At 39.6% G+C, this 26,124-nt stretch overlaps 1 protein-coding gene across 2 annotated transcripts in view; it reads right to left on the bottom strand.

Moving 5' to 3' along the window:
• Positions 1–814: 814 nt before the first annotated feature.
• lrch2 (leucine-rich repeats and calponin homology (CH) domain containing 2) overlaps positions 815–26,124 on the bottom strand; it is a 32,028-nt gene continuing 6,718 nt past the window's right edge. The window contains exons 2-21 of one of the 2 annotated variants that reach the window (XM_047606979.1): positions 23,187–23,331; positions 22,839–22,965; positions 22,637–22,742; positions 20,786–20,922; positions 20,469–20,599; positions 20,239–20,326; positions 19,654–19,750; positions 19,431–19,528; positions 18,853–18,920; positions 17,061–17,165; positions 16,545–16,613; positions 16,038–16,100; positions 15,655–15,703; positions 15,303–15,443; positions 14,842–14,892; positions 14,151–14,214; positions 12,526–12,638; positions 7,238–7,375; positions 6,714–6,791; positions 815–6,422 (exon numbers count right to left, since the gene is read on the bottom strand). In XM_047606979.1, the coding sequence (XP_047462935.1) occupies positions 6,303–6,422; positions 6,714–6,791; positions 7,238–7,375; positions 12,526–12,638; positions 14,151–14,214; positions 14,842–14,892; positions 15,303–15,443; positions 15,655–15,703; positions 16,038–16,100; positions 16,545–16,613; positions 17,061–17,165; positions 18,853–18,920; positions 19,431–19,528; positions 19,654–19,750; positions 20,239–20,326; positions 20,469–20,599; positions 20,786–20,922; positions 22,637–22,742; positions 22,839–22,965; positions 23,187–23,331 (1,988 nt within the window). In that variant the 3' untranslated portion in view covers positions 815–6,302. The remainder of the gene's footprint in view (positions 6,423–6,713; positions 6,792–7,237; positions 7,376–12,525; positions 12,639–14,150; positions 14,215–14,841; positions 14,893–15,302; positions 15,444–15,654; positions 15,704–16,037; positions 16,101–16,544; positions 16,614–17,060; positions 17,166–18,852; positions 18,921–19,430; positions 19,529–19,653; positions 19,751–20,238; positions 20,327–20,468; positions 20,600–20,785; positions 20,923–22,636; positions 22,743–22,838; positions 22,966–23,186; positions 23,332–26,124) is intronic. The other variant, XM_047606981.1, reaches the window with a different exon arrangement.

Consider the following 26,124-nt stretch of genomic DNA (forward strand, 5'->3'; position numbering starts at 1 on the left):
TCACATGCCAAAGAGTAATATTCTACCCCACTCAGCTTAAAGCTGCATACTGTATATACTGTTCAACCTTCAGTTATTACATTGCTGGAAAAGCTTTTATTGAGGCTTGTGATTTCTTCAAACTGTATTTATGCTTAAACTGCTACTCACTGCCAACTAGCCAGTAAGTGAAACCAGGCAGTGCAGCAGCTAGTTTAGTCAGACATACAGGTTTCGGGTTCATGAGATAGACCAGAATTTGCAACAAAGTTCGCACCAGCGCCAGCGCCAGCGCCAGCGCCAGCAAAATAATCAATTGTTAACTGTAACGCGGAAAGCAACATTCTTTAAGGACTGAATTGTTGTTCATTCACAACTATAATGTATGATTTAGAGAGACGAAAGAATAACACGAGTCAACATGTATGAACCTCTTTGAGACAAATTATCTACAATCATGGAGTAAAATTACATTTTCTCTTGGGAACCTAGATGTATTGCCAATAAGTGTTTAAATAGAGTGAGCTCTGAATAGATGTGGAGAAGAATTAACATGATATGCTTTGACTCAAACAGACAATTGTTAGGATTGGGACTGGTAACTGGAGACAATGTCCACAGATCAGCAAAGAGAGGTTTGGTTGTGAAAAGCAGGTTCAGAGAAACACAAATTAAAAACAAGTAGTATTTTTTTGCAGAGGATATGTCATTGATTAAATTGGAGGTGGACTATCACCTATTATGTCAGTTCAAAAGTGGTGTACACCCACAATAAATCCCCAGCCTGAGACTCATATAAACAAGACAACACGGTCTGAATTGCAAAGGATTTGACTTTATTTTATATTGGCCTTTTTTTTTTTTTTTTGAAAAACCTCATTTGTACTGTAATGATATGTACAGTGTTTACTTTCAGTCATTAGTCCTGCATGCATCAGACTAGTCTTAAAATACAAAAAGCTTATGTACATGAGCTTTAATTTCCTCGGCAGTGTATTGTCTAGACATGAATCTGTTTGTGGCAAATGATGCGCCAGTTTGACTACTGCATGTTCCAGGTATGTCAGACTGCTCATTAAGTTTTATTGGGATGCATTGTGCAATCCAAACAACATTGTGTCCAGTAGAAATCAGAAGTCCCCAGAACAAAACCTATTTTTCAGTCAGATCAGTCAAACAATAAAGAACCGGTGGTTGTGGGGTTAAAACACTGTTCACAGAAGATAACAGAGAGATTAGTGTTTAACAATGACAGTAGGTTCATAATTACATGGTATGTGGTTTCAAACCTTACACAGTTTAACTGTAAGCATTAACAGGTTCTGTATGTTTTCTTTTCCATAACTGCTTTCAAATGATACTCATGTGCCTGAGTGAGAGAGTTATCAGTCGTCACAGTCAATCCTTCAGTCTGTGGTGACTGAAGGAAAAAAAACTATGTCAACAGCTATATACCTATTTGGTTATTGTTTAAACTGATATCATGCATGGGCGGCCGAAGCATCGTGTGGCTTTAAACAATTTAGAAGACATCTGTCTACATGTGTCAGACAGTGGCACCAGCACACCTATTGCCCAGATACTGAAGGCTGGGATGAAAGGACACCTTCAGATTTACAAAATCATAAACGGGCACTTGGTAAGTATTAAGTAAAACTTCCAAATGAAAGGGAAAGGTGGCATACTGTGATATTTGCAGGTAAAAAAAAAAATAGGGCAAATGGAACATACATGTATTAGTCCTTGTACTGCAAACTATATCTGAAATAAAACCTGAAATATTAAAAATGTTGCTAAAATCAAAGATTTGAGAAGTTCAACCTGGCTTGTCTGCTAGGGAGTCGCCATTTTGAAATGATGGAATCGAATATATTGGTTGGATCCCTACGAATGTCATTGGAAATGGACTAAGAAATGGAAAGAGATCTTGAGAGATCTTGATATGCGTTGTGTCCTGTGTTGCCATTTTGCATACTTTCATTATATGCGGGGGGGTTGACATGCTGGAAGCAGTGATGCTTTCACTGAAAGATGTCAGAGAGGAAACACTGCAATGCCCTGTTTGTAGCAGGTAAGCCAAGCTAGCTGTAACCACACACTAAAATGCGATATAAGTACACACTACGTGGTGTTGGATAGATAGTGTTATGAGAATCACCAACCCCATGACATCACAGGCCACAAAGTTCTTTGATGGTGGCATCCACGGTAAAAAAAAACAAAAAAAACATAACACCGTATTTTCTTCTTATATGCTAACATTTGTCAATAGTGTTTTATATTGTTGATAAGAGCAGAACTCTGTCTATAAAATGCAGTTCACTTGACTGAGTGCTTAATTTCCCCTTTAATAAGGCATCAGCGAGATCGATTGACGTTGGCCGTCTGTAGCTAACCAATTACTCATCACGCCCTACCTTTTAAAATTCAGCAAAAGAATAAAGAGAGCGGCACATCTATTTCACACCCAAATTGCACTAGAGATAAAAAATAAAATAAATTAAAAAAATAAGACAGCATGAATTAAATTAAAAGTGTTACATTTCAATTTTAACACTTGATCAGCTTCCATGTGCATGTACCAGCAGGCTTGAGAATTAATGAAGGGATGGATGCAATTCCAAAGAATAAATGTGATAACCAAAAACCAAAGCTGTTTGATTTTAAGTGGAACACCTTAAGGACCATGGCAACTACAACAAATATATATTGGGGTGTGCGATGGTGGTAGATAAATATTTACTTATATTATTGTACTTTCGCAGATGGTAACATGTTGTTCAGAGTTGTGCGGCACATCTCCAGTCTGACCTGGAGGCTTCTTTCTTTCTTTCTTTCTTTCTTTCTTTCTTTCTTTCTTTCTTTCTTTCTTTCTATCTATCTATCTATCTATCTATCTATCTATCTATCTATCTATCTATCTATCTATCTATCTATCTTGTATTTGAACCCAAGAACACCAGTAATCACATATGATGACTAAGCCATTATTATTATTGCGCCAGTATCACACTCATCCTGTGCCACAGTCATAAAAATCTAATTCAAACACATTGCCAAACACACTATTAAAACACAATTTGTGAAGTGATCTAGCCCCATTTTTTAACACTTCCTAACCTGTTCAATTTCCCACAGCCAACCCGAGGTAACTTCAGTTATTAGACTCATTTTGTATCTTTATACCAGAAATTATAGGCTAATAATGGTCAGGAGACGTTGCATTGCTGCCATCAGTGATAGAACCTTCTGTAAAGGTGTCGTTTACAATTTAAAACAGAGAGTACTAAATGTTGTACAGTGGAGCTCATTATCGAACGAGCCCAGCAAATGTTATAACTTATATTTCACTTAAAATGCTTGTTCAGGTGCGACTACCATACAAAAATGCCATCGTTGATGAAATGATAGCCAGGATGATAAAAGAATTCATGTCTTAAGTAGCAGTGAGAGGGGTGGGGGCAGTGTCCAAAGACAGATTGTAGGCAGGAAGGTAAACATCAGATCAGATCAGATCAGAATACAAAACTGATAGGGTACAATAAAGCTGTCTATAGCATTCATAGTGGGTTTGCTACATTAGAAAAGAAACAACCTGAGACTCTGTGATGGTATGTGCATATTTTACTCTCAAGTTCTGATAAACTGGAAGCTCTGTAGTCTGACATCTTTTCTTTGGAAAGCGATACCACAAAACTCTATCTCTGCTCTACTGCCTCTGACTAGAATGTTTCTGTTGTAAAAATAAGACCTATTGTTTTCCAAATTAAGTTGATGGAAAAACACCTCAGCTTTACTCACACACACTATGTACTACTACACACTTCTATCCTTTACGTCTGGAATCCTTGACTAATGTGTTCCCCACCAATTATGACACTTAATGTGTCTTGTTAAGTTTATGTGGCTGCTGATATTTTGAGTAAAACAATTTCTAGCAATACAGGAGTTATTAACATAGTGGAAATCTAATTTTGAAAGTGGTTGGTTTACCACACCTGCCTGAGGGGATGTTGTGCTCTATCAAAAGAAAAAGAAAATCCAGACAATTATGCCAACCACTTCACAAGCCTGCGAAGAATATTATCACATTTCAGATACAGGAAACATTATTGGGAATAGTATAGAATTCATAACACACTGGTTTAAACATAAAAAGTCAAGATACACAAGGTTTACTTAACTGTGCCACTTAATAACTCCTTTTTTTTGTTTTTTGGAAATCCTTCAGCCTTTTCCACGTAGTGTTTGTCATGCATCACCAATGCTGACAACACTGCTGTCAGCAAAACTGTCAAGTGGAGTGAAAATGATTGTTTTGACATTGCAAGTAAAGCGGGTTCCATTTACAGTGGTTAAAATCATAACACCGTGACAGCTGTAATTAAAATGTTTTAAATCCTTCATGTTGAAACTACGAGGACTCTGACAGGAAAATAAAAGTAAAAAGCTAAATACACACAGTAAACTGCAAATGGTACAGACAACCAGAAATGTTTCTAGTTGGCATTAAACATTAGTGAACACGGCTGACAAATGCACGCTGTTGCAAGTGTGTGACCTGTAGTTAATGAAGTCAGCTAGGTTTTGGAGAATGAGCTAACATGTAACTTTGCTGTTTGTTGGGTTTAACAAAGTACTTCAACAACAAGCAGCTCACAGCCATGTGTCCATCCTTTTTTCCATGTCCCTCTGGACACCTTGTATGTGTGCTTTTTGCATGCTGTTAGTTGTATTTCCTATATTTTCAAGAATTGCGCCTTCAGAATGCTGTACCTGTTTTGTCAAATTGGGGATGTTTTCTGAAGTTACAATGTGTTAAGGGGTGTGTTTCAACTGATAGAGAGAACAAAATACCTCTGCACAAAATTGGACAGTCCTAAAACCAATCAGAGCCATTTTATTGTAAACAAATTCAACTCCATGATGCTCAGATGACATGTATGACTACATCGCTGTTACTCTTCTGTCCATAATGCCCACCCGAAGGATTTGACTGGCCCAGCAGATCTTTGCTGGAGCATAATCAGTTCCCAACGGAGCCACTCCAGACCAACTTTCCACCCCAAAAAATGTGGGGGATCCAGGTCTGGCTTCTGGGCTAGAAGCATAGAGAAAACACACATGAAATCTGCACCTCAATGGATAGTCATAATCAAATTAACAACCTATAAAAATACAACAAGTAAATAAATACATAAATAATTTAATCTCCCTGAAAAATGACGTGATCGAGAAATCACGTACAGCAGGGTAGCATGGCGCTAAGATAAAACCATGCCATGTGTGGAACGTTTGCCTTTTCTGATCCTGAGGCTCCTCACTTGCACTCATCCACAACACACACATTATAAACATGGCTATCTGAGGTCATGTAAAGCAACAAAATCCCAACTGCCTTGTGTACAACACAGTAAATGACTGTGATGATTGGCAATGGCTGCAAAGAAAGTATCTAATGTCTAGAAAAGTGTTCTGAATGAAAAAAAGACTTGCACATAGAATGCAAAAAAACGCTACAGAACAGAACGTTGACAATGGCCAAGCACATGTTATCACAGTGGTTGAACATCACGTCTCCTGGTGAATGTGGGTCTGTGAAGTTGGCATGATTTGCACTGTTGTTTTGAGATGTTGCAATCACACTGCAGTTTCAGAAAAGCTGGCCGAATGTCCACTGAAGCATGACCACGAACACAGACCACATCCAATACTGGCTTGCAATCTCCCTTAAAAGGCAGGGAGATGCAACCACTCAAATAGGGTACATGACAAACAAATCTGCCATTTATAAATCAGGCTTGGCTGCTCAAAAGAAGATAACCAGATGAAAACTGTGTAAAAAGCAGACACTTTCAAATTCCACTTCAGTGCCTCTTCAGTGAAAGAGTGAGTCATATCATCTTCTCATCATTGTGTCCAAAATCAGTATGAAAATCTTATCAGTACTGGCACAAGCGTGGACTAGAGCCCTGTTGACAATTCTTCTTATAAACCCACTGTGATGTTTGTCTCTTTAGCAAGTCTTAACTGTGCAGCTCAGGAAAACCACTGTCACATTGCAAGTCCACAGACAAACAAGATGACCCCAGTAACACGCAACAGGATACAAGTGAAAATGTGATGGACAGGAAGTGGGTATTGGCTGACATCATATAAGGAGACTGGGGCTCTCCTGTTCAGTCAGGCAGAAGCTGACTCCCAAAGACCTACGGACTGCTGGGTCCTCGCCCCGCAGGGATCTCTAGTCCCAGGTGCAGGTTTGGGCTAAGACGAGAGTTGAGCTCTGTGACAGAAGGGCGGACGCAACATTCGGGCTCTTGTCAAACAGCCGACAGCTGTGTGGGTTTCCATGGAGGCAGATCAAGTAGAGCCTGGACGGTCACGCCCACCTTCACTAGACCACGCTCTTCTAGGATGTGATGTGGCAGACATAGTTTGTCCTGAGTCAGCAGAGAGAGAAAGTTCAAGCCATGGTGTAATTAAATAAAGGCGTACCAGGCAGTTAATCAAACCAGGCAGTATGCGTGACATAACTTGCAGAAATTTAGTACAGATTAAGCAATATAAATAGGGCTTATAATTTATGTTTCTGAGCCCAGCATTTAATATCATTGGAAGATCATAAATCTTCCAATGATATTAAATGTCTTTACAAAATATAAAGGTAAACAAAAACACTATAAAACTGTCTTGGTAATGCATGAACAACATTGTGAGTGTGCTTTAAATACCTGTGGGACACCCAGCTTCTTGCAGGCGTCCAAGAAGTTCTCAACATTCCGACGGCATTTAGCCATGCTTAGCTTTGGCTGGAAGTCAGAATATCAATGATGTTAGTTTATTGAATTAAAAGTAGAACACAGAGAAACATACCGCTAATTGTACCGCCATGTAGGTCAGTGGTTCCCAACCTGTATTCCTTGCAGCGCCCTCCTTACTTGTGGACCAACTCAATTGACTGCTCAACTGACTGCCACACACCAGAGATCTGACACAGAGTCACTTTAAGACATGCATTTTACATGTAGGAGACACACGCACTACTAGTTTAAAAAACTGGTGAGTGGTGGAACAGGTGAGACATGGCGAGCTGAGATCAGACAAGTTCTGGTGCACCGCCTGCGATCTCTGGTACCCCCACCCCCACCCCTTGGTGGGGCGCGAAACCCAGGTTGGGAACCACCACTTTTATGTAACCACCATGACCATGAAAGGTCAATTCAGTTTCATATGGACTTGTTTCGGACGTGCTTACCACTGCAGGTGATGGCACATGGATGCTGGCTACGGACCGAGGACAAATGTGATTTGCTAAATGGCAAAGAACAACTCCGTCCATCAGAGCAGCTCCAACATCATCTGGAAGCAGCACCTTCAGTCTGGACTCAATGTTCTGCAGACACATTGGCAAATATTACTGCCCTGACAAAAGATATACTGTAAGAACAAATTAAGGGTAAAAAGGGGAGTGAATTGGTTTTTAATTAATCATTCCCAGAGAAATGCATGTGGGTACAAATCGGCTCATGAGAAGAGTTTTGTAGTCTGTGTTGAGTCATGTTTGTCACACCACCAGAAGCATGTAGACTCCAGGGAGTCCATTTCCTATCTCCTACCTACATCTGTATTTTCATTGGAGTCTAACTGCCAAATATTTAATCTCACAGTCTGCTGTTCAATAACAGGATAACAACTTCAATAATTTTACTCTCTAATTCCAGATTCAGTAATTCCAAATCTCCTGATAATATAACACAACCACAAGTCTTATAAATATTTTCCTGGTTTAATAGAAAAAATAAGGCAGGTGCTACCAATTAGATTATTTTATGCAGAGCCACAAGTCTTAAATAGTAACCGTTATCATAGTAGTTGTTGAAAGACAGCATATCTGAACAGTGCTCACCACCTGCCAAGCCTGTTTGTTCTTGTACATGAGGGTGGCTTGGAATTGTTGTCAGCAAAGTCCAGGTCCTGTAGCTCGTAAGGCAGAGTTCAAAAAGTATATCTCAGTTTATCTGATGAAATCAGAGCATACAGGAAAAGGATGGGGCATGACCGTTCCCGACTAATATGACACCACTTAACATCACTATAAATTCAAAGACGTTGTAGATCATTGTAGGAGGATATTTTTTAAGTCTTTTTTTTTATTTTTATTTTTTTTATGTAATGATGAGAGGTTGCTCTGCTCTCAGCATTGTCTCATTGTCTTTTCTTAATGTAATACTCATTCATTCAGTATTCTGAAACCCATCTGCTTCTGCCCAGCTGTAGTTTCCAGTCAGAGCATTTTCTTGGATCTGGATATCATGACTGTGATCTCTCTCCTTCTGTGACAATGATTTTATTGATGTTGAAAGCTCTATTGACCCTGGAAACAGTCGGGCATTGTTTCTGTGGTGAAGAAGGAAATTTCAGGTCAAGTCGGACAAGAAAACCACTAAACGCTGAAATTGGTCAATGACCAGTGAACATAGTTGCCATTTTGAGAAAGACATCAGTTGTTGGGATCAAATCCAGTCATGGGAATTGACAGTAAGAACAGAAATAGATCAGTTTAGTGTGGATTTCTAGTAGAAGAGCACTGAAACGAGAGAAGGGACTTTGCTCATATATCACCACAGACAGATTTTGTGCCTGCTTGTTTTAGCTGTTTTTATCTAGTTCACCATTCTTATTTTCATACAAATTGCCATGAAGTTAGAGAAGAGTGTGATTCTTTAAGGTATATAACTGTGACTTGTTCTGTGGAATTAACTTAGCCACTTTGAATCCGAATCCCATCTGGATAACAAACATCTTTGTGTTTTCGTGTTTATCCTTGCGAGGCTCTCCATGCTATGCACACTGTTTTGGCTTTCTGTCAGCTATCCCCATGATTATCGTTGCTTTCTGCCAACATGACGATGCGTACACTTTCCCTAAACTGGGCTGTGTTTCAAAACTTTGTGAACCAGGAAAACCTGGAAGCCTCTAAATTCCAAAGTATCGGCTGCTTTCATCTGATTGTCAAACCACTGCACTGTTAAAATGAAGGCCAGTAAAACTCTTTGCAATAGATTTTTAAGTTTTTAAGGATATATACACACACACATATACATACGGTATAGACGGTATGTATAGAAGATATGTATAGACGGTGTGTGTGTATATATATATATATATCAATATATATATATATTTTTTTTTTTTTTAATGTGATTTGCTCAGATTTTCAGTTGAGTTGTTGATTTGCAACACATATTATGGACTGAGATCAACTTCACCAAATAAATTTAAAAAGTTTAGTTGAAGCTGATAACTTCCAAAATATTTCCAAAAATACTAAATATTAGGTCAGTTAAAATAAAGTTAAGACTCTGGCAAACTTATTTAAGTTAGCGTTTTTACAGTGTGTTCAATCTTTCCAAATACTGCCACACTTCTATTAGGTCATGTTGACAACTGTAATCTGCTAATCTTGCTACCGTTCACATTTCCTTAATTACACTCTCCAACCTTGATGTGACAGAAACTGTCAGAGTGGATGACTAGTCAGTTACGCTGTGCACACATCTGTGTCTGAATCCATGTTTAATTCCTTACTTGTTTACTGTGGGGTTTGCCAATAAGAGCACATGCCTGATGCTTCTCTTGCTGCCTCTCAACTTTGGAACAGATGTTGTGTCCTTGTTCTTCAACACTATTACATCTGTCTCTACTATCACCTGGGTGTCCTTTGTACCTTTTGGAAAGGGCTGTTTTGGAGAGAGTACTGTAGAAATACATTTGCTTCCTACATATCAGGACATCTTGTCTTTTCATATGGCATGTAACCATGAGGTAAAGCCCACAACTTCTGTCACTCGTGTGATAATATCAGTTTTTTTCCCAAATCGGAGAGTTTGAGCACCCCTTTAATATGTTTTGACCATCCCTTTAATATGTTTTGACCATCCCTGTTTGTACTATATTTGTGTTTCAGGTGATGACAAGTTCTTTTGCTTAATTAACTGTGAAAGCATTTTTCTGACTCTCCTGACATGTGACCACCCCGTAGCTTGAATTTTCTGGAGGAGGTAGATCACAGACGGCAGAATCTTATCTTTGAGGTGTTTTCTTTCTCCTGTCTCGCTTTGTTACTGTGCCAAAGGAACTATTCTTACTTAGTGTAGGTGTGTCTGACAGTCTCTAACTTGCTGCTGAGAGTCAAGTTCTCCTCCGACAAGAGTTCTGAGAAGCAGATCCTTCAGAATAGAATATGTGACTTTAGCAAAACATGATTCTGCGTTCCTATAGACTTTTGCAAATGGCTGCTTTAATCCCTGCAATTACACGGGTCTGGTTGGAGCAGACAGGGCTGTCGATTACTCAATAATATGGAGGACACGTATTTAGTGGAATTTTTTCTTTTTCTTTTACAGCTGGGTCCTTGTTTTGTTCTTCAGGAATGCACAAGGATGTACATGCATGTGCTTGCAGGTGACGCATCACACTTGTTGTGAGGTGGCATGTAAGAGCCATCAGAAATTAGTTGTTTAAGGCACTCCCCATTTTTGAAAGAAAGAAATGCAGACAACCAGTAGAATGTTGTAATAGCTGCTGTTTCAAAAAATAAATAAATAAATAAATAAATAAACTGTTTTAAATACACTGGACATTATTGGAAATATACAGTTGAAAAATTTATACATAAAGTTATATATAAAAAGGCAGATAACGTTTTTTTTTTCTCACCATCTAACATTAAATCAGATTAAATCTTTCCTGTTTTTGGTTAATTAGATTAAAATTCTTTGTATTTGCTAAATAATTTTTTTAGACAATTTTTTTTTTTTACTTATTACTCAGAAGTTTACATAATCTAAAATTACTATGCCTTTCAACAATTTGGGAAAGCCCAGATGATGATGTCATGTCTTTAGATATCAGGAAGAAAATTTTGTACTTGCACAACTCTGGTTCATCCATGGGTGCAATTTCCAGATTCCTGAAGGTGACACGTTCATCTGTTCAAACAATTATATGCAAGTATTAACCCCATGGGAATGTCCAGCCATCATACCGCTTAGGAAGGAGATGGGTTCTGTGTCTGCGCTTTGGTCTGAAATGTGCATATCAACTCAAGAACAAAAGCTAAAGATCTTATGAAGATGCTGGCTTAAGCTGATAAGAGTGTGTCATTATCAACAGTGAAACGAGTCCTTTACCGACATGGGCTGAAAGGCCACTCTCCCAGGAAGAAGCTATTATTCCAACATTAAAAAAAAGAAAAAAGATTACATTTTGCAAATGCACACAGGGACAAAGACCTTAATTTTTGGAGACATGTTCTGTGGTCTGATGAAACTAAAAAGGGGGAAGCTTGCAAGCCTGAGAACACCATCCCGGCTGTGAATTATGGGGGTGGAAGCATCATGTTGTGGGGTTGTTTTGCTGCAGGAGGAACTGGTGCACTTAACAAAATAGATGGCATTATGAGTAAAGAACATTATGTGGATATACTGAAGCAACACCTCAAGACATCAGCCAGGAAGTTAAAGCTTGGGCGCAAATGGGTTTTCCAAATGGACAATGACCCTAAGCATACTGCCAAACTGGTTACAAAATGGCTTAAGGATAACAAAGTCAATGTTTTGGAGTGGCCATCACAAAGCCCTGATCTAAATCCTACTGAAAATGTATGGACAGAGCTGAAGAGGCATGTGCGAGCAAGGGTGCCTACAAACTAGGTTCAGTTACATCAGTTCTGTCTTCCTGCAAACTATTGTGAGAAGCTTGTGGAAGCACATCCGAAACATTTGACCAAAGTCATACAGTTGAAAGGCAATGCTACCAAATACTAATAAAATATGTATGTATGTATGTATGTATGTATGTATGTATGTATATAAACTTCTGACTCTCAAGAAAGTAATAAAAAATTGTCTGGCATTTAGCAAATAGAAATAATTATGGTAATCCTAATTGACCACAAACAGGAAAAGTTTAATATGATTTAATGTTAGATGGTGAGAAAAAAAAGGTTACGTGCCTTATGTAAACTTCTGGTTTCAACTATCGACACTCGACATGGCTGCTCTGCACACAGCAACATGAACATGTTGCTAATTAACCACTTGTCTTTTTTTAACTACTTACGTTTTGACGGAATTCAACACAGTGTACTCATATTCATCATTTAATTTTTTAATCCTTGATTAGTCTGTTTCATTATTTTGTCACTTAACAGCTACAAGGACGGGATTATTAAAAACAATCATTTGCATTGGACTTATTTTTATTTATTTTTTAAATGATCAGAATAAAGTCACACAGTACGCCATACTGCATGAATGCATGAGATGAGTCTGTGTATGGCAGGTAGACTGTGACCCTATGACTCCTTAGAAACCAAACTCTGTTGTGACTGCAAACTGGAAACACTCTGGACATCTGAGTTAGATGCTTTTACTTATTTAAAGGAGTAAACATTTTGGACAAAAGCAGGAACTGACAGGCTTCGGCCTCCATTGACCTGTGCGAGAGGCAAAGGCATAAACAAGCCGCATGGTGTCTGACCTGCCGCAAGAGTCCTATCTGCTCCATTTCCTCTCTCAAGTGCTCCATCTTCCTCCTCATCGTGAAGCTGGGGTCTGTTGAGCTGTACTCCTGACGGCTTGCTCTGGTGAAGGCTGGAATAATAAATGAATGACTGTTTTGTGTTTCAGTGAAAACAGATTCTAAATAATAGGGTCAGCCTGAGGCCACCTGAAGTCTGTTTCATTTCCCCATGATGAGAAACGGTTTCAACTAGAAAGGGCTGCCAAAACCATTACTCACAGTGATATCTAATCAAGTGATCACTGTTATCAGGAGCATGGGATAAAGCTATGAAACAAAGGCCACAGTGGGAAGAAATAAGACTTATTCCAATGACTTCCATAAGTGGTCTGGGTACACTTCACACTTCTGGTATCAAAGTTTAACCTCCCTTCTCATGCTGCAACATAATCATTCCCATGAAATGTTTCTCAAAAGGTTTGTTAGAACTGAAGTATTTTTTGGCAGCTTTTTTTTGCAGCTTTATTGTATAGATGAGTAGAGTGGAGAGAGTAAGGGTGAGACAGTGGGGATGACATGGAGGAAATAGAGTGTCCATTCAAACTGGAGATTTTAAGCCTCGGATCTACCAGGCAGTTACCTCAGAGCTTATTTTCAGTGAAGGTACCGGAGACCTGACTTATGGAATTCATTTTGCTACTTGGATAAACCTGCAGCTTGTACACAGTAAGGACAAAAGGCAACAGAGCAGAATACATTTGTCCCCAGGTTTCATGTGAAGCTGACTATTGTGTTTTTAAAATGATAAAAAGGCACGCATAAACAGGCACGACTTGTTCAGCATACATATCTAACAGTAATAGAGCGTTGCAACAGTTCATCTTCAAGGTGTGTCTGTCACTGGTACAGCACATATGTTTGACTTGTGCTTTTACTTGAGTATTTCCATGTATGTGGTTTTGCACTTCTTGTAGTTTGCCAAACATATGGAGCGTTGAGGTATATTTATGGTTTATTAGGTTTTGAAGGTGATATTGTTTTCTCAAAACTAAACTATTGATATACTCAAATGATAATCTACATGTTAATGCATGCACGTGCATGAGTAACACTAATTAAAAGACATAAAGAATAAAAGCAAAAGCTTTTACTTCCCCGCACATAAAGATGTATCAATTCACTGACGCATCAATTAATAGCGCACAATAAAGCTCTTCTGGCACAGAAGAGGTCACAACAGTTCCTCAGAAAACCCATAACACTTCCAGAGAAAGGATGCAGGGACTCCACCTAAAAAGTTTTTCACAGGGTTTCACATGGTGACAACAGCACTCACACTGAAGGAAATACTGTGTGAGACTTGGCAAGAGCCTTCGGTAAAAAAAGCACACAAAGAAGCACACAAAAAGAATTGTTTTGTGCAATTAATGTACATTCTATCCTATAAAAGTCTGTTTTCGTTATTAATGTCAGACATGGCAGAGACAGACTTGCCCGGTGTGATTTTACTCACGTATTTTCATGAAACATTCCTGCCACAATCTATTTACAAACTGTTACAGAACTTTAACTGCAGTGGAAAGGAAAAAAACACAGAGCCAAAAAGTCAAGACAATAGCAGTCACACAACAAGTCTGTCTTACCTGATCTTGGCTTTAGTCCAAACACTGTCAAAGTGGTGCTGAAATCAGTGTTGCGCAATCCCTCCTGAGAACAAAATCAGAGAAAGGAATTATATTTTGAAATGATAAGATTTTGGGACTTGACCCAGTTTACATGCAGCACAAGAAAATCGAATAACTGTTCTCTTCTTCCACACTAGGTGTCGATACGTGTCTTTTCAGCGGGTTAATACCACGACAATACGGCCCGATTTCCGGCTGGCCTGTTACGTGATATAATAAACAAGAGTCGTTCATGCGGCATTTCAAACAACTACCAGACGGATAATAGTACATTACATTTTTAATCTTGTACGTAATGTTCGCTTCTTCTGGTGCAGGTAAGATCCGCGCTATCCCTCAGACGGCTCCGTTTCTCTTCTTCGTCTTCTGCGACCGGCTTTCTTGGACGTTTTTGTTCCGGGGTCACACGCCAGCGAGGCGGTCGTGGAGCATGCGCACATGCATCATCCGATTGAAAAGTTCGATTCAATCGCATTATCTGGGCGTCTCAATCGGATAATGAGAACTCCGATTTTAATCGTGTAGTGCATGTAAACACGTGAGTAACGTGTTTACATGCACTTAAGTTCTCCTGTTATAGTCCGATTAAGGCAATAATTAGTTTTTTTTTCACGTGCATGTAAACGCACTAACTGTCTCTTCCACCCACCTCACAGTCATCGTTCCCACTGGAGCTTTTTCGAGCACTCTGACACTTGTACTGTCAGGAAAAGAAAGACAAACCGTTAAATCATTAAAAAGAATAGTTTCACTTCTTTTAAGTTCTTGTCTTCCGTTTGATTCATGAAGCAACCTTCATAGTAACTAAGATACAAAATATGATAACAGTACGTTCTTACGCAATGTTATGCCTCATCAAAATAACTGCACCTTTCTTCTGAAAAACTGTCTTTCTCTGGGTAAGAAGTCTGGGAGTAAATGTAACGAGTTCAGTCTGCACTATGAATTCAAACGACTTTCATTTTCAAGTTGTGGGATGCCAATACACATTTTTAGAGATGATGTCTGTGATAACACAGATGAGTGAAAACATTATGCTTGGCGTAATACAAATAACACCAATAGAGGTTAAATCACCATCTGGAAGTTGACACACGTACACATTTATACCTTAAGATAATCCTTTCTCAGGTACTTGTTCCGCCTGCGGTCCTCATTCTGATTGAGGACAGGTGGGACTTCAGGCCACTTCGGCTCTGAATCCGACTGGTCTGTCTTCAAGCTGCCATCGAAGGAGCAGGAGGATGAGGGCTGGGAATGCACACAGATCATATCAGAACAATTATTCTTTCACTGAAATCTTATCTGTGACGTTCTTTGGTCAGATTTTTTTCTTGTGTTTTCCAGATAGAAAACTTCACACGAGGAATGTAAGGAACAATGATAAACGGAGGAAGATGTGGCTAATTTGCCATATTTGAGCATAGTATGTTTGCTTAGGAGAGAGAGAAAGAGTTTGTACCTGTCCACTCAGCACTGACGCTCCACTACTCCCTTCATCTAGAGAAGCGCTAAAATAATCACAATGGTTTTGTTTTATTCACAGAAAAATATAAAACACAGTCTGATGGACATATTCTTTGTGTCATTTCATGTCTGGTTAAGGTCAGAAGTTATACTTAATCTCAACATGACCTCTAAAAGGAAAAAAACTTTAATAATGCCGATTATACCTTCTCTGTTTTGGATGAGATGATGAATACAAAAGGGACATAAGATATAATCTTACTAACATGGTGCAGCATGGTGTGTGGTCAAAAAATCAGGATTGAGAATAACAGTTTCTAGTGTTTCCTACCTTCTGACCGACCTTTTCTGGTTCAGTCTGTACAGTGAGCTACGTACCTGCGGGCAGTCTGAGGTGGGACTCTGGGTTTGCTGCCGGAGCTTCCAGAGTGACTTAGGAATCTGCAGATATAGCAATAGTGACTGTATAAACAAGACCTCCTACAACTGTGTTAATTCCAGAATGAATAATCTACAACGACACTATTCAGAAACGGTTAATCAAGTGGGCTGAGTCACATTCAACTGACTTTCGACTATTAGAGCAACACCAGGCTTTTTTTGCAAGAAATGGGATTAGTGTTCTGAGAATATGTTTAGGCTGTTCCTCTTTTTAACAATGGCACTGATTTCTAATTTTCCATTTGGGTTTGAAACATTCACGTACATTCAAGCATCAAATCAGTTATTTTCTCATACTCATTTCAGAATGTGAATCTTAGCAATAGCAATACTTAAGTCGTGTAAAGTAACCTGACACACGCACTATACCAGTCTGATGAATGGTTCTCTACGAAGTCTAACATGTAAATTCTCTGTAAGTAATAACTGTGGAACTCCTTTTACCTGTGTGCCCGGCCAGTAACTCTCCGTCTGTGAATGAGACTCTCTGCTCTGCAAATTAAGGACCGTCGTCTAGAAGCCGTGCATCAAGTGGAAGCACAAGCCGAGCCAAGGCAGAAAGGGCAGGACAAGAGAATGTCAGAGAAGTCAGAACGTTGCCAGAGACTAAATAAACTTGACTTGACAAGGACTTGCAGAGACGAAACGGGACAAATGACATGGATGGTGATGATAATATCCGGAGATGTAAGGAAAATATCTGGATACTGACATACGTACAGTGTCTGTCAGCATGCAGATATTCTGACTCTCAGTAAGAGTCACTCATTGTTCAGAAGAAAGTGTGGTAAGAAGAAAGAATACAAATAAGCTGTTAGTCTGACAACATGAATATGCATGTTATGCAAAGAAGTGCATAGAGAAAGTAATGGAAGAACGAGATGGATTTAAGCAGGGCAGCAAAACGCAGATCCACCAAGTGGCTGTTGTTTTTCACAACTAGAGCCAAGTGCCACACACCTGCTCTGCTGCTCCTGCTGCAAAAGCTGGACCGCAATCTTCCTCAAATCCAGCACTTCCTTCAGCTCGTCATCCTCTTCCTCAACTAGTTGCTCTTTGTCAGAGCTGGGGGAAAATTAAGGTTCAAAGTTATTATGTATATTATATTAAGAAACTCATGCAGCTTCTGTGCAAGTTTAAAGATTACTATAAACATAAGCTTGCCCAAATGTTCCCACAAAGACAGGTTTACAAGCAACACAAATAAAAAATTAAAACTGAGGCAGGCAATGTATATTTGCACCGGGTGATGAAAGGTGCATAAAGCGCTGGGTTGTGAGTCACAGTCGCCATTACTGACAACATGTTCATCCTGCTTCTCCTGAACTAGAAAATAGTTTCTCATATTAAGAAGGTTTTGGGTTTGAGTCTAACTCGGGGCTCTCTGTGTGGAGTTTGCATGTTCTGCCTGTGACTGCGTGGGTTTTCTCCGGGTACTCCAGATTTCTCCCACCCTCCAAAGACATGCTCGTCATGTTAATGGTAGAGTTGTGACGTTCACGAACGAACCAAATCTTAATCGGCTCATTAACATGAACGATGGGAACCGAATTGCGTTTGTTTGAGAGCCGTTTTTTTTTATCCCTCCCTGAGTTCATACCTATGGCTTATTTCACATGCAAATATTGCATGAGTTGTGCACGCTCCCTTCACGTGAGTGCCTCAGTAAAAAAAAAAAAAAGTGCGTCGGAATCGGCAGACTGAGAGAGCATGGGGAGCATTTTTATTTTGTTTTAATTTTTTACAAAGCAACTATATGCACCTCAGGACAGTTCACTAGTCCATTGTACATTTTGTATTAGTAGTACTCGTGGGCTGTATGCACATTGTATTTAATTTATATAATTTTAAAATATTGTTTTGAATTTTTCTGTATTGTTAAAAATGTTCTTTTTTGCACTAAAAGCTTTTGCATGGAACTTCATTGTAGCCTGCTTTGTTTTTTATTGTGTATTTATAAGTGTTGCATGAAAAACATAAGTCAAAGTCGTTTTACACACATACACACACTTTATACAAAGGGTAAATAGTGATCTCACTGTCAACTCAGTGGGATATGGCAATGGAATGTTTACAATGAATCAATATCAGACTTTAAAATCTCGTCCACAAATGTCAAATGAAGCTATAATCAATATTTCAGAATAATTCAAACTCAAATATTGGTGGGAAATCTGAGTTCGAAATTATTCGGATCCAAATCTCCGCCCATCATTCCTCCCTGTGATTATTTCCAGGATGAAATGAATTAACCCAAGGCTGGCTTCTTATAAGTAAATAAATATAAAAATGAGCCAAATGAACCAGTCTTTTGAATGGCTCTTTAAATGAACGGCTCCCAAAGATCCGGCTCTCTCTAAATCTCATCTGTAGTTAATGTGTGATTCTATATTGACCCTAGGTGTGAGTTTGTGTGGTTGTTTGTCTCTGTGTTAGCCCTGTGATAGGCCGGCGACATGTCCAAGGTGTACCCCGCCTCTCACCCAGTGACAGCTGGGATAGGCTCCAAAAAACCCCACGACCCTAGTGAGAATACCTAGTGGTAGAAGATGAGACGAGATTTTCTCATATTTTGAAACGCATCTTTAGTTTTCTAGCTTGTTCTTGCACGTTTCTTACTACTTCACTTGGCTGTAAGTTTGCAGACAAGATGACTCATTAAAATGAATCACAGGGAAACTACTTACATCCACAGAGTGACCCTTGATTGCCGGCATTTTGAAATGCTTATAATGATGGAAATTTAACTTACCCTGACTCCTCTTTCCAACCGTCCTTATCTTTGCTTTGGCGAGACATGCTAAGAACTTTTTCCAGTTCCTGAAACAGATACAGACACAGCATGTCTACTAAAGAGACTGATTTCCTTTAAGGATGGATGGATGAAAGTTAGACAGAGAAAGCAGAGGTGGGGAAAAATTGTTTTTAAATATACAGACATGTCTAGTATCGTTTTTCATTGTAAAAACTGCCCACATGCAGTGAATGTTTTTGGTACTGGATTAAAAAAAAATTCTTTTCAGTCCAATGGCACTGTAGTACTGTGGCACTGTAGATTTTTTTTTCTGGTGCAGTCTGCAAGGAGGTCAACGTGAGGAGGAAATGGATTAAACAAAGACAGAGGAAGAGGTGTGCTGTCTTCATTTAAATCAAATCTATGGACTGGGGATGCATGCGAGAAATAAGATCTGCAAGGAGTGCCGAGCAAACACGTTTGTGACAGTGTTTCCTTAGAAAAATTCCATTTCGCAGCTATCTATCTAGATAGATAGATAGATAGATAGATAGATAGATAGATAGATAGATAGATAGATAGATAGATACTCATACCTTTATACAAGACACATGACTGCTTTGCTGCCCATTACACTCTGACAGAGCAGGATCTTCATCTGGGTTAGGCTCTATAAAGTCATAGAGATCCTGATCTGATAGAGGGAGGAAGCATCCGCGTTCATCACACAAACTGTCATATTTTAGGCACTTCATTCTACTACCCCCGTGTCTCTGTTATTGCTGTCAAAGGGAATGTGTGATACTTATTTTCGGTAACCTTTGCAAGAGTCCATTTTGGAGAGGAGTGAGAGGGCATCAGCACGGGCTGTCTCTGAGACTTGAGAGTGAAAACTGACAGTGTCGTCATCTGAAGGCTGCAGGACAAGGAGAAGAATGATTTAGTGTTTTTTTTTGACACCGGCATTGATAGATTTACAGTTGTGATTTGAGACAGACACCTTCATACATTTTAGACTGGTTTACGTTTCCATTGTTATGCTGTCATCACATGACATATGATTTGTCATGGGTGTGGCATTTTGAGTTGGCTGGAACAAAGGTGGATTCTTATATGCATGTGGATCAAAGTTGAAGATTTCCATTATGACTTTTAAGGTCATCGCAGACACAGTTGTTCTCCACCCTCAGAGCTGTTCGCCTGCCACAGCCTCACAGCTTTCAGCTAATATTGTCTATTGCCAGAACCCAATTTTCACTTGGGTCACTGATTTAAAATGCTAAAACTTGCTCTGACAAATTTAACATCGCTCAAAAAAAAGCATCAGCAATTTCCACAGATTGTGCTTGAAAAAAACAAACAAAAACAATATGCCATCAGTAAGCGCTGTGTGTGACCTCTGACCTCTGTTGTAGACAGCCTCTTGTCACCATTGTCACTACCAATCCCAGAGTCAGGCCCGTGGTTCTTACTGGGGTAAACATCTTCCATGCTGGAATTATGCAAAACATTTGTGTATTAAATAATGAAAAAAATGATTCTGAACAATAACATGCAGAATACAAAAGTGATAAATAGGTGCATTATGCTTCACAGCATGATGATGAAAAGAAGCTTGGTGACTATGTCAGTACCTATCTGTAAGCGGCTGCGGGAGGCAACGTTTGCTTAGAGAAGGGAGGTCCAAGGTGTCTGGTTTCTTGTCCATTCTGCATGCCTGGATGTTCAGGTACTTGAATATGTGCACTTTGCCCTTCAGACAAATCTGCAAAATAATGGGAATCATTCACACAAGCTGTTTTTTTGAGAATATGCTCAGTCACCCACTAGAGGGTACAAGTGTACCAGGTTTATTAGACTATTCATGAACGCATCTGATACATCCAGGAAAATGCTGTATATTAGTGGTCACGTATAGCCGCAAACTTGAGCATGAAGTGCATGCACATACCTGTGCGGGTGGAGACTGCATAGGATTGTTGTCTAGAATGATATGCTGCAGCTGCCTGAGTTTCCTGTAGGCTGGAGGAATCTCTGTAATCTTATTACAGGAGAAGTCAAGTCGGATGAGAGGCAGATCAGCCAACTCTGAAAGTACAGATGGGATAAGTACAAGTAAGAAGTTTGTTCTGCATTGCCTCCACCATACACTGTCTCTTAGTTCTTTCCCATTTTTGTCCAGTTGTCTTTTAGTTCGTTCCCAGTTCTTCCAGTTGTCTTTTAGTTCTCTCTTAGTTCTCTTTCAGTTGTTGTTTTACTGTCTTAGTTCTATCTAGTTTGTCTTTGTCTTCATGATACTTTTTACTTTTAACTCAACATTTTGTCCGTTGTCCGCCTATTGGTGTGTTTAAGCTTTATTCTTGAATTTTTGTCACCACATTAAACACAACTTCAGTTCAAGCTGTATTTTGTTTTAACTGTCGAGACAGTCACGCATTAATGATATTTTTGTAGATATTTTCGACCGGCCATCGGAAGTATTTTTCAATTTCATTATTGGCAAATACTTTTTTTACCACGCGTCATCAGTCTCAATTTCACAAGTGCCACTTTGTCTGCGCAATACTGAGGAAGATCGGAAGTGTAAGTGACGCCGAGGTCAGGACCATCAAACTGCTCTGGTACCGCTCTCTGCCCTGGTACCGCTGGTTTCCCCCGACGGCGCCGCGGTTGAGATCGAGCTCACAAGGACAGCTTGGTCACCCGGAGTGATCCGGCGCGGCAACAGTGGAGTCGCTGGGCATATGTAAATTCATCTTTGAGTTGATGTGTGTGTGATAAATCTAAACAAATCACAATCCTACTGGCTAAATCTTCAATTTAGGAAATTTGGTTCTGTTTGCGTCCTCATTTTTGTTCACACTTCTCACTTTCACTATAACTGATTTGTCTTGTTATTCTCATCATTTTCTATACCAACTGTTATATTATTCCTCATATTCTTTATTGTTCATTATTCTCCACTTATGTAAATAAAGCATATATTTCGCGTAAGTCGTTGTCAGAAAAGTCTTTGCTGGATTAGATGATCACTGTACTGAGGACTGATGCCTCAGATACGATGAGACTGATTAATTACTAATTATTAATATTGATGCAGTCTTTCAAATCTTTCAGATCTTCAAATCTTTGAAGAATTGATTAATTCTTAAAGTGTAATTTTCATCTGGCAGTGGTGCCCCCTATCAATGAGTGCCGTTATTAGACTTAAATGTTTAATAACATAATTCCCCTAGAGGATGCTAATACTGCCTAATTACAACCACCCCCAGTGTTGCAAATGTTCCAAATTGAAGCATACATGAATGCCTGTACCAGATTTCATAGCAATATACTGTTATTATGCTATGTATTGAAAAAAAAATAATATATAAAAATTAATATCATTTATATTATTATTATCAGATGGCTAGATAAAAAGCCAGTATGATTTATCCTCTGAAAGTTAAAAAAATATTTTTAACATTTCTCTCATTGTGGCTCACAGTATTTAGTATTTTAGACAGTATTTTTATTTTTAACACAGTAACAACGACGCCTTGTTGCTTGTTGTTTTACATTGAAGACTTGTTTAAGAAGGGTTTGGCACATCAAGCCACTGTCGGTTTATGTGTCACACCACTCGCTGCTTGATGGCATGCAGAAAAAATAAAACAAAACCAAAAAAAAAACATTGCAGACGTTTGTGTTGGCGGCAAGAGGACTGTCAGTCCTGATATAAATGCCAGTAAAATGATTGATGTTGTATCTACAGACTGTAAAGTGCAAGAAAAATAGAAAACATCACGGACGACAGACTTACCCTCAGGCAGCATGTGAAGACAGTTCTTCCTGATGTTGAGCTCTCGTAAGGCCTGAAGTCTTCCCACCTGAGCTGGCAGCACCTGGATCTCATTACAGCTCACGTCCTGCAAGGGGAGACAAAGCTTAGGAAATGGGACTACTCCTGTTTTAAACTATGCAGTGTATAAGGTCATATGCACTGATGCAAACACACTGCTCACCAGCTCCATCAACTCTTTGGCCTTGCCAATCTCCTCAGGGATGGACACAAGCTTGTTGTTGCTCACCAGCAGAACTTTCAGGGGGAGGTTGAAGACATATTTTGGCAAAACCGACAGGAGATTGCGGCTGTAGAGAAAGACCAAACATTGACCTACATTTCAGACAGTATACAGAGGCATGTAACAGTGAGAATGCGGCCACTGGGAATTGAGTTTCAGCAAAAGAGGATGTATCTCTCTTTCATGTGAGCATTTTTGCCCCGTTAGTGTTCTGAAATAGGGAACATGCACCTCTAGAGAGACGTAAAGCTGAGCAAAAACATTTACTTTTGCAGAGTGTTTGCTCACCTGATGTCAAGATAAGTCAGCATCTGCAGGTTGATAATGGCTTCTGGGATGCACTTGATACAGTTGTGGTAGAGGTTGAGTGACTCGAGGGGGGCAAACAGACAGACTTCTGCGGGGATTTCTGTGAGACGATTCTTGGACAGATCTGCAAGGAGGAAAAGAAGTTAAAGAAATACCGTACGTCTGCTTTAGGCACGAGAGGCTTGAAAGACCGATCAATACATTTCCATGACAGAGCAGTGGGTAACGTGCTTCTTCATCAAACACTGGTCTAGGATTACACCAATAGCCTTGGGCTTTGAAGGTCTAAGTGCTTTTTTCAGTGTAATATCTCAGCATTGATAGCATCAATCTTGTTGGGAGTGGCACGGTAATGGCTTTAGATTTGTATAAATGGGTCAAAATTGTTTGAGAAACTCCTTCCAGTATCATTTCTTTTGTTCTCTTCTTTCTGGATGTTTGGAATTATTTAAACAGGATGTTTTCACAGAACTGTCTGAGCTTTACCATTGTTATTAATGGTATTCTTATACTTGGCATTATTGGCATTATTTTAATTGCACTGGAATATATATTTTGACACATGACATTCATATCAGCTATTACATATTTTTAATATATATTTTATTTTGTTAAGTTTCATAATTTTCTGTCTGTAGTGCCTCTTGTATTTCCCTTGATTACTCATTGGTTTCTCCCCTTGATCTGTCTCACCTGTGTCTTGTCATCCCTCAGCCCCTGTGTGTATTTATAGCCCTGCCTTCCCTTTGTTCCCCATCACGTCATTGTGTTACTTACCTGTGTTGTGCTACGTTCAAGAGTTCCTCCTTGTTGTCTCCTGGCCTTGTTCTTTCCTGTGAGTTTTCTAATCATGTTTTTCTGTGGGTTTTTGTTCAGTTCTGGATTACCTGCCGTATGCAGCGCTTTTTGTTTCCCCTTTGTTTATGTGCATTAAATACCCCGTTCCCCTGGATTTCCTGACTCCTCATTGTCACACCCACCCCATAGTAATGACACTCCTTGATGGGAGCAGCCATCCCCAGCAGGATGCAGCCTGACACAGACATACAAAAACGGTTTACGAACAAGTCAAAAAAACATGATAAACAGCACAAGGTAGGACTAACAACATCCTGTTGCCAGACACCACAGGACACCTGAGGACACCATCAGAAGGCCCATGTCCATTCTCTGCTGAGTCACAACTGTTTTCGAGGCACAAGGGAAACCTACACAATATGGTGGTCATAATGTTATGCCTGACTGGTGTATTTTATGAAGGTATAAAAACTAAATGGCTGGAGAAAAGGTCAGTATGATTCGTCCTCTGGGAATTATGGGTGTTAACTACTTTCCTCAAAACACTCTTACTTATTACTTCTTGACCTTGAAATACACAATATTGCCAAAAGTATTCACTCACCCATCCAAATAGATGAATTCAGGGGTTCAAATCACTTCGATGGCCACGGGTGTACAAAATCAAGCACCTACGCACGCAGACTGCTTCTACAAGCATTTGTGAAAGAATGGGTCACTCTCAGCAAGTCAATGAAATCCAGTGTGCAACTCGTCCAGTCATGAAATTCCAGGTCTCCATCTTTCTGCAGTTATTAGGTGCTGACCTCCAAACATCATGTGGCCTTTAGATTAGATCAAGAACAATGTGTAGAGAGCTTCATGGAATAGGTTTCCATGGCTGAGCAGCTACATCCAAGCCACACATCACCAAGTGCAATGCAAAGTATCTGAGGCAGTGGTGTAAAGCACACCACCACTAGACGTTTTCTGGAGTGACACTTCTCCATATAGAGATCTGACGGACCAATGTGGGTTTGGCCTTTGCCAGGAGAATGGTACTTGTCTGACTGCGCTGTGCCAAGTGTGAAGTTTAGTGGGATTATGGGGGTAGGGGGGTGACCTCACAAATGCACTTCTGGAAGAATCGTCAACAATTCCCACAACACACTCCTTGTGGAAAGCCTTCCCAGATGAGTTGAAGCTATTTTAGCTGCAATGGGTGGGCCTACATTATATTAAACCTTTGCGCACTAGCCCGGGGCTGGAACCTAATCCAGCGAGAGGCAGGACAGGACTTCAGGCCTAGCACAGAGAGATAGACAACCATTTACTCTCACACTCACACCTACAAACAATTAAGAAATGTGAAGCAGGAGTACCTGGCGAGAACCCACACTAGTCAGTGTCATTGCTATGGGGTGGGGGTGTCTGGTCTGGTCTTGGTGAGTGATACATGTCTAAGTAACATCCACATGAATACCAGGTCCAAAAGTTTCCCAAAAGAACACTGAATTGTGACAAAATGATCAATGTTATTAACTGCACTTGTCAGTGGTTTTAATGTTGTGGCTGATTGGTGTATGAAGGTGGTCTCTTCAATTAGAAAATATGAACACAGCCTCCCACTGGCTCAAACGATAAAATATTAAAGATTCTGTGTCTTTTTTTGTCAAGACTGTCAAAGTAAAGGCACATTCAAACAGACACGGATAGGAGAGCTACATTCACCATTCTCTGTTCACAACTAATCTAAAGTAAGCTTTCTCAAATAAAACATTAAGGTAGCCTTTTTTTCAGCTGGTGAAATAAGGCTACCCTGTTCATTACAACAAAGCATTCTGTTCATTTTGCAATACTCAAACTTTCTTCCAAAGGGTTGTGCCAGAACATTTTGTTATGGGCGTGTGTAAAAACAAGAAACGCATCATGTGTTGAAAAGAGAAAACGTTCATTCTCTAAAACATGAACGTGCTTGTAAATGTCACCACAATCTGCTTGTTAAGATTCAAATGTGCTGATGTACCAGTGAAGCCTGGACATTTGGATAAATAATGCTTATCTATCAGCAGTCCAGATGCACTCCATACAACATTTATCACGAGCCAGCCTTAAGAGTTCTACGCCACTTTAGATTTTG

The sequence above is a fragment of the Mugil cephalus genome, chromosome 15, assembly GCF_022458985.1.
Source record: "Mugil cephalus isolate CIBA_MC_2020 chromosome 15, CIBA_Mcephalus_1.1, whole genome shotgun sequence".
NCBI classification, from domain to species: Eukaryota; Metazoa; Chordata; class Actinopteri; order Mugiliformes; family Mugilidae; genus Mugil; species Mugil cephalus.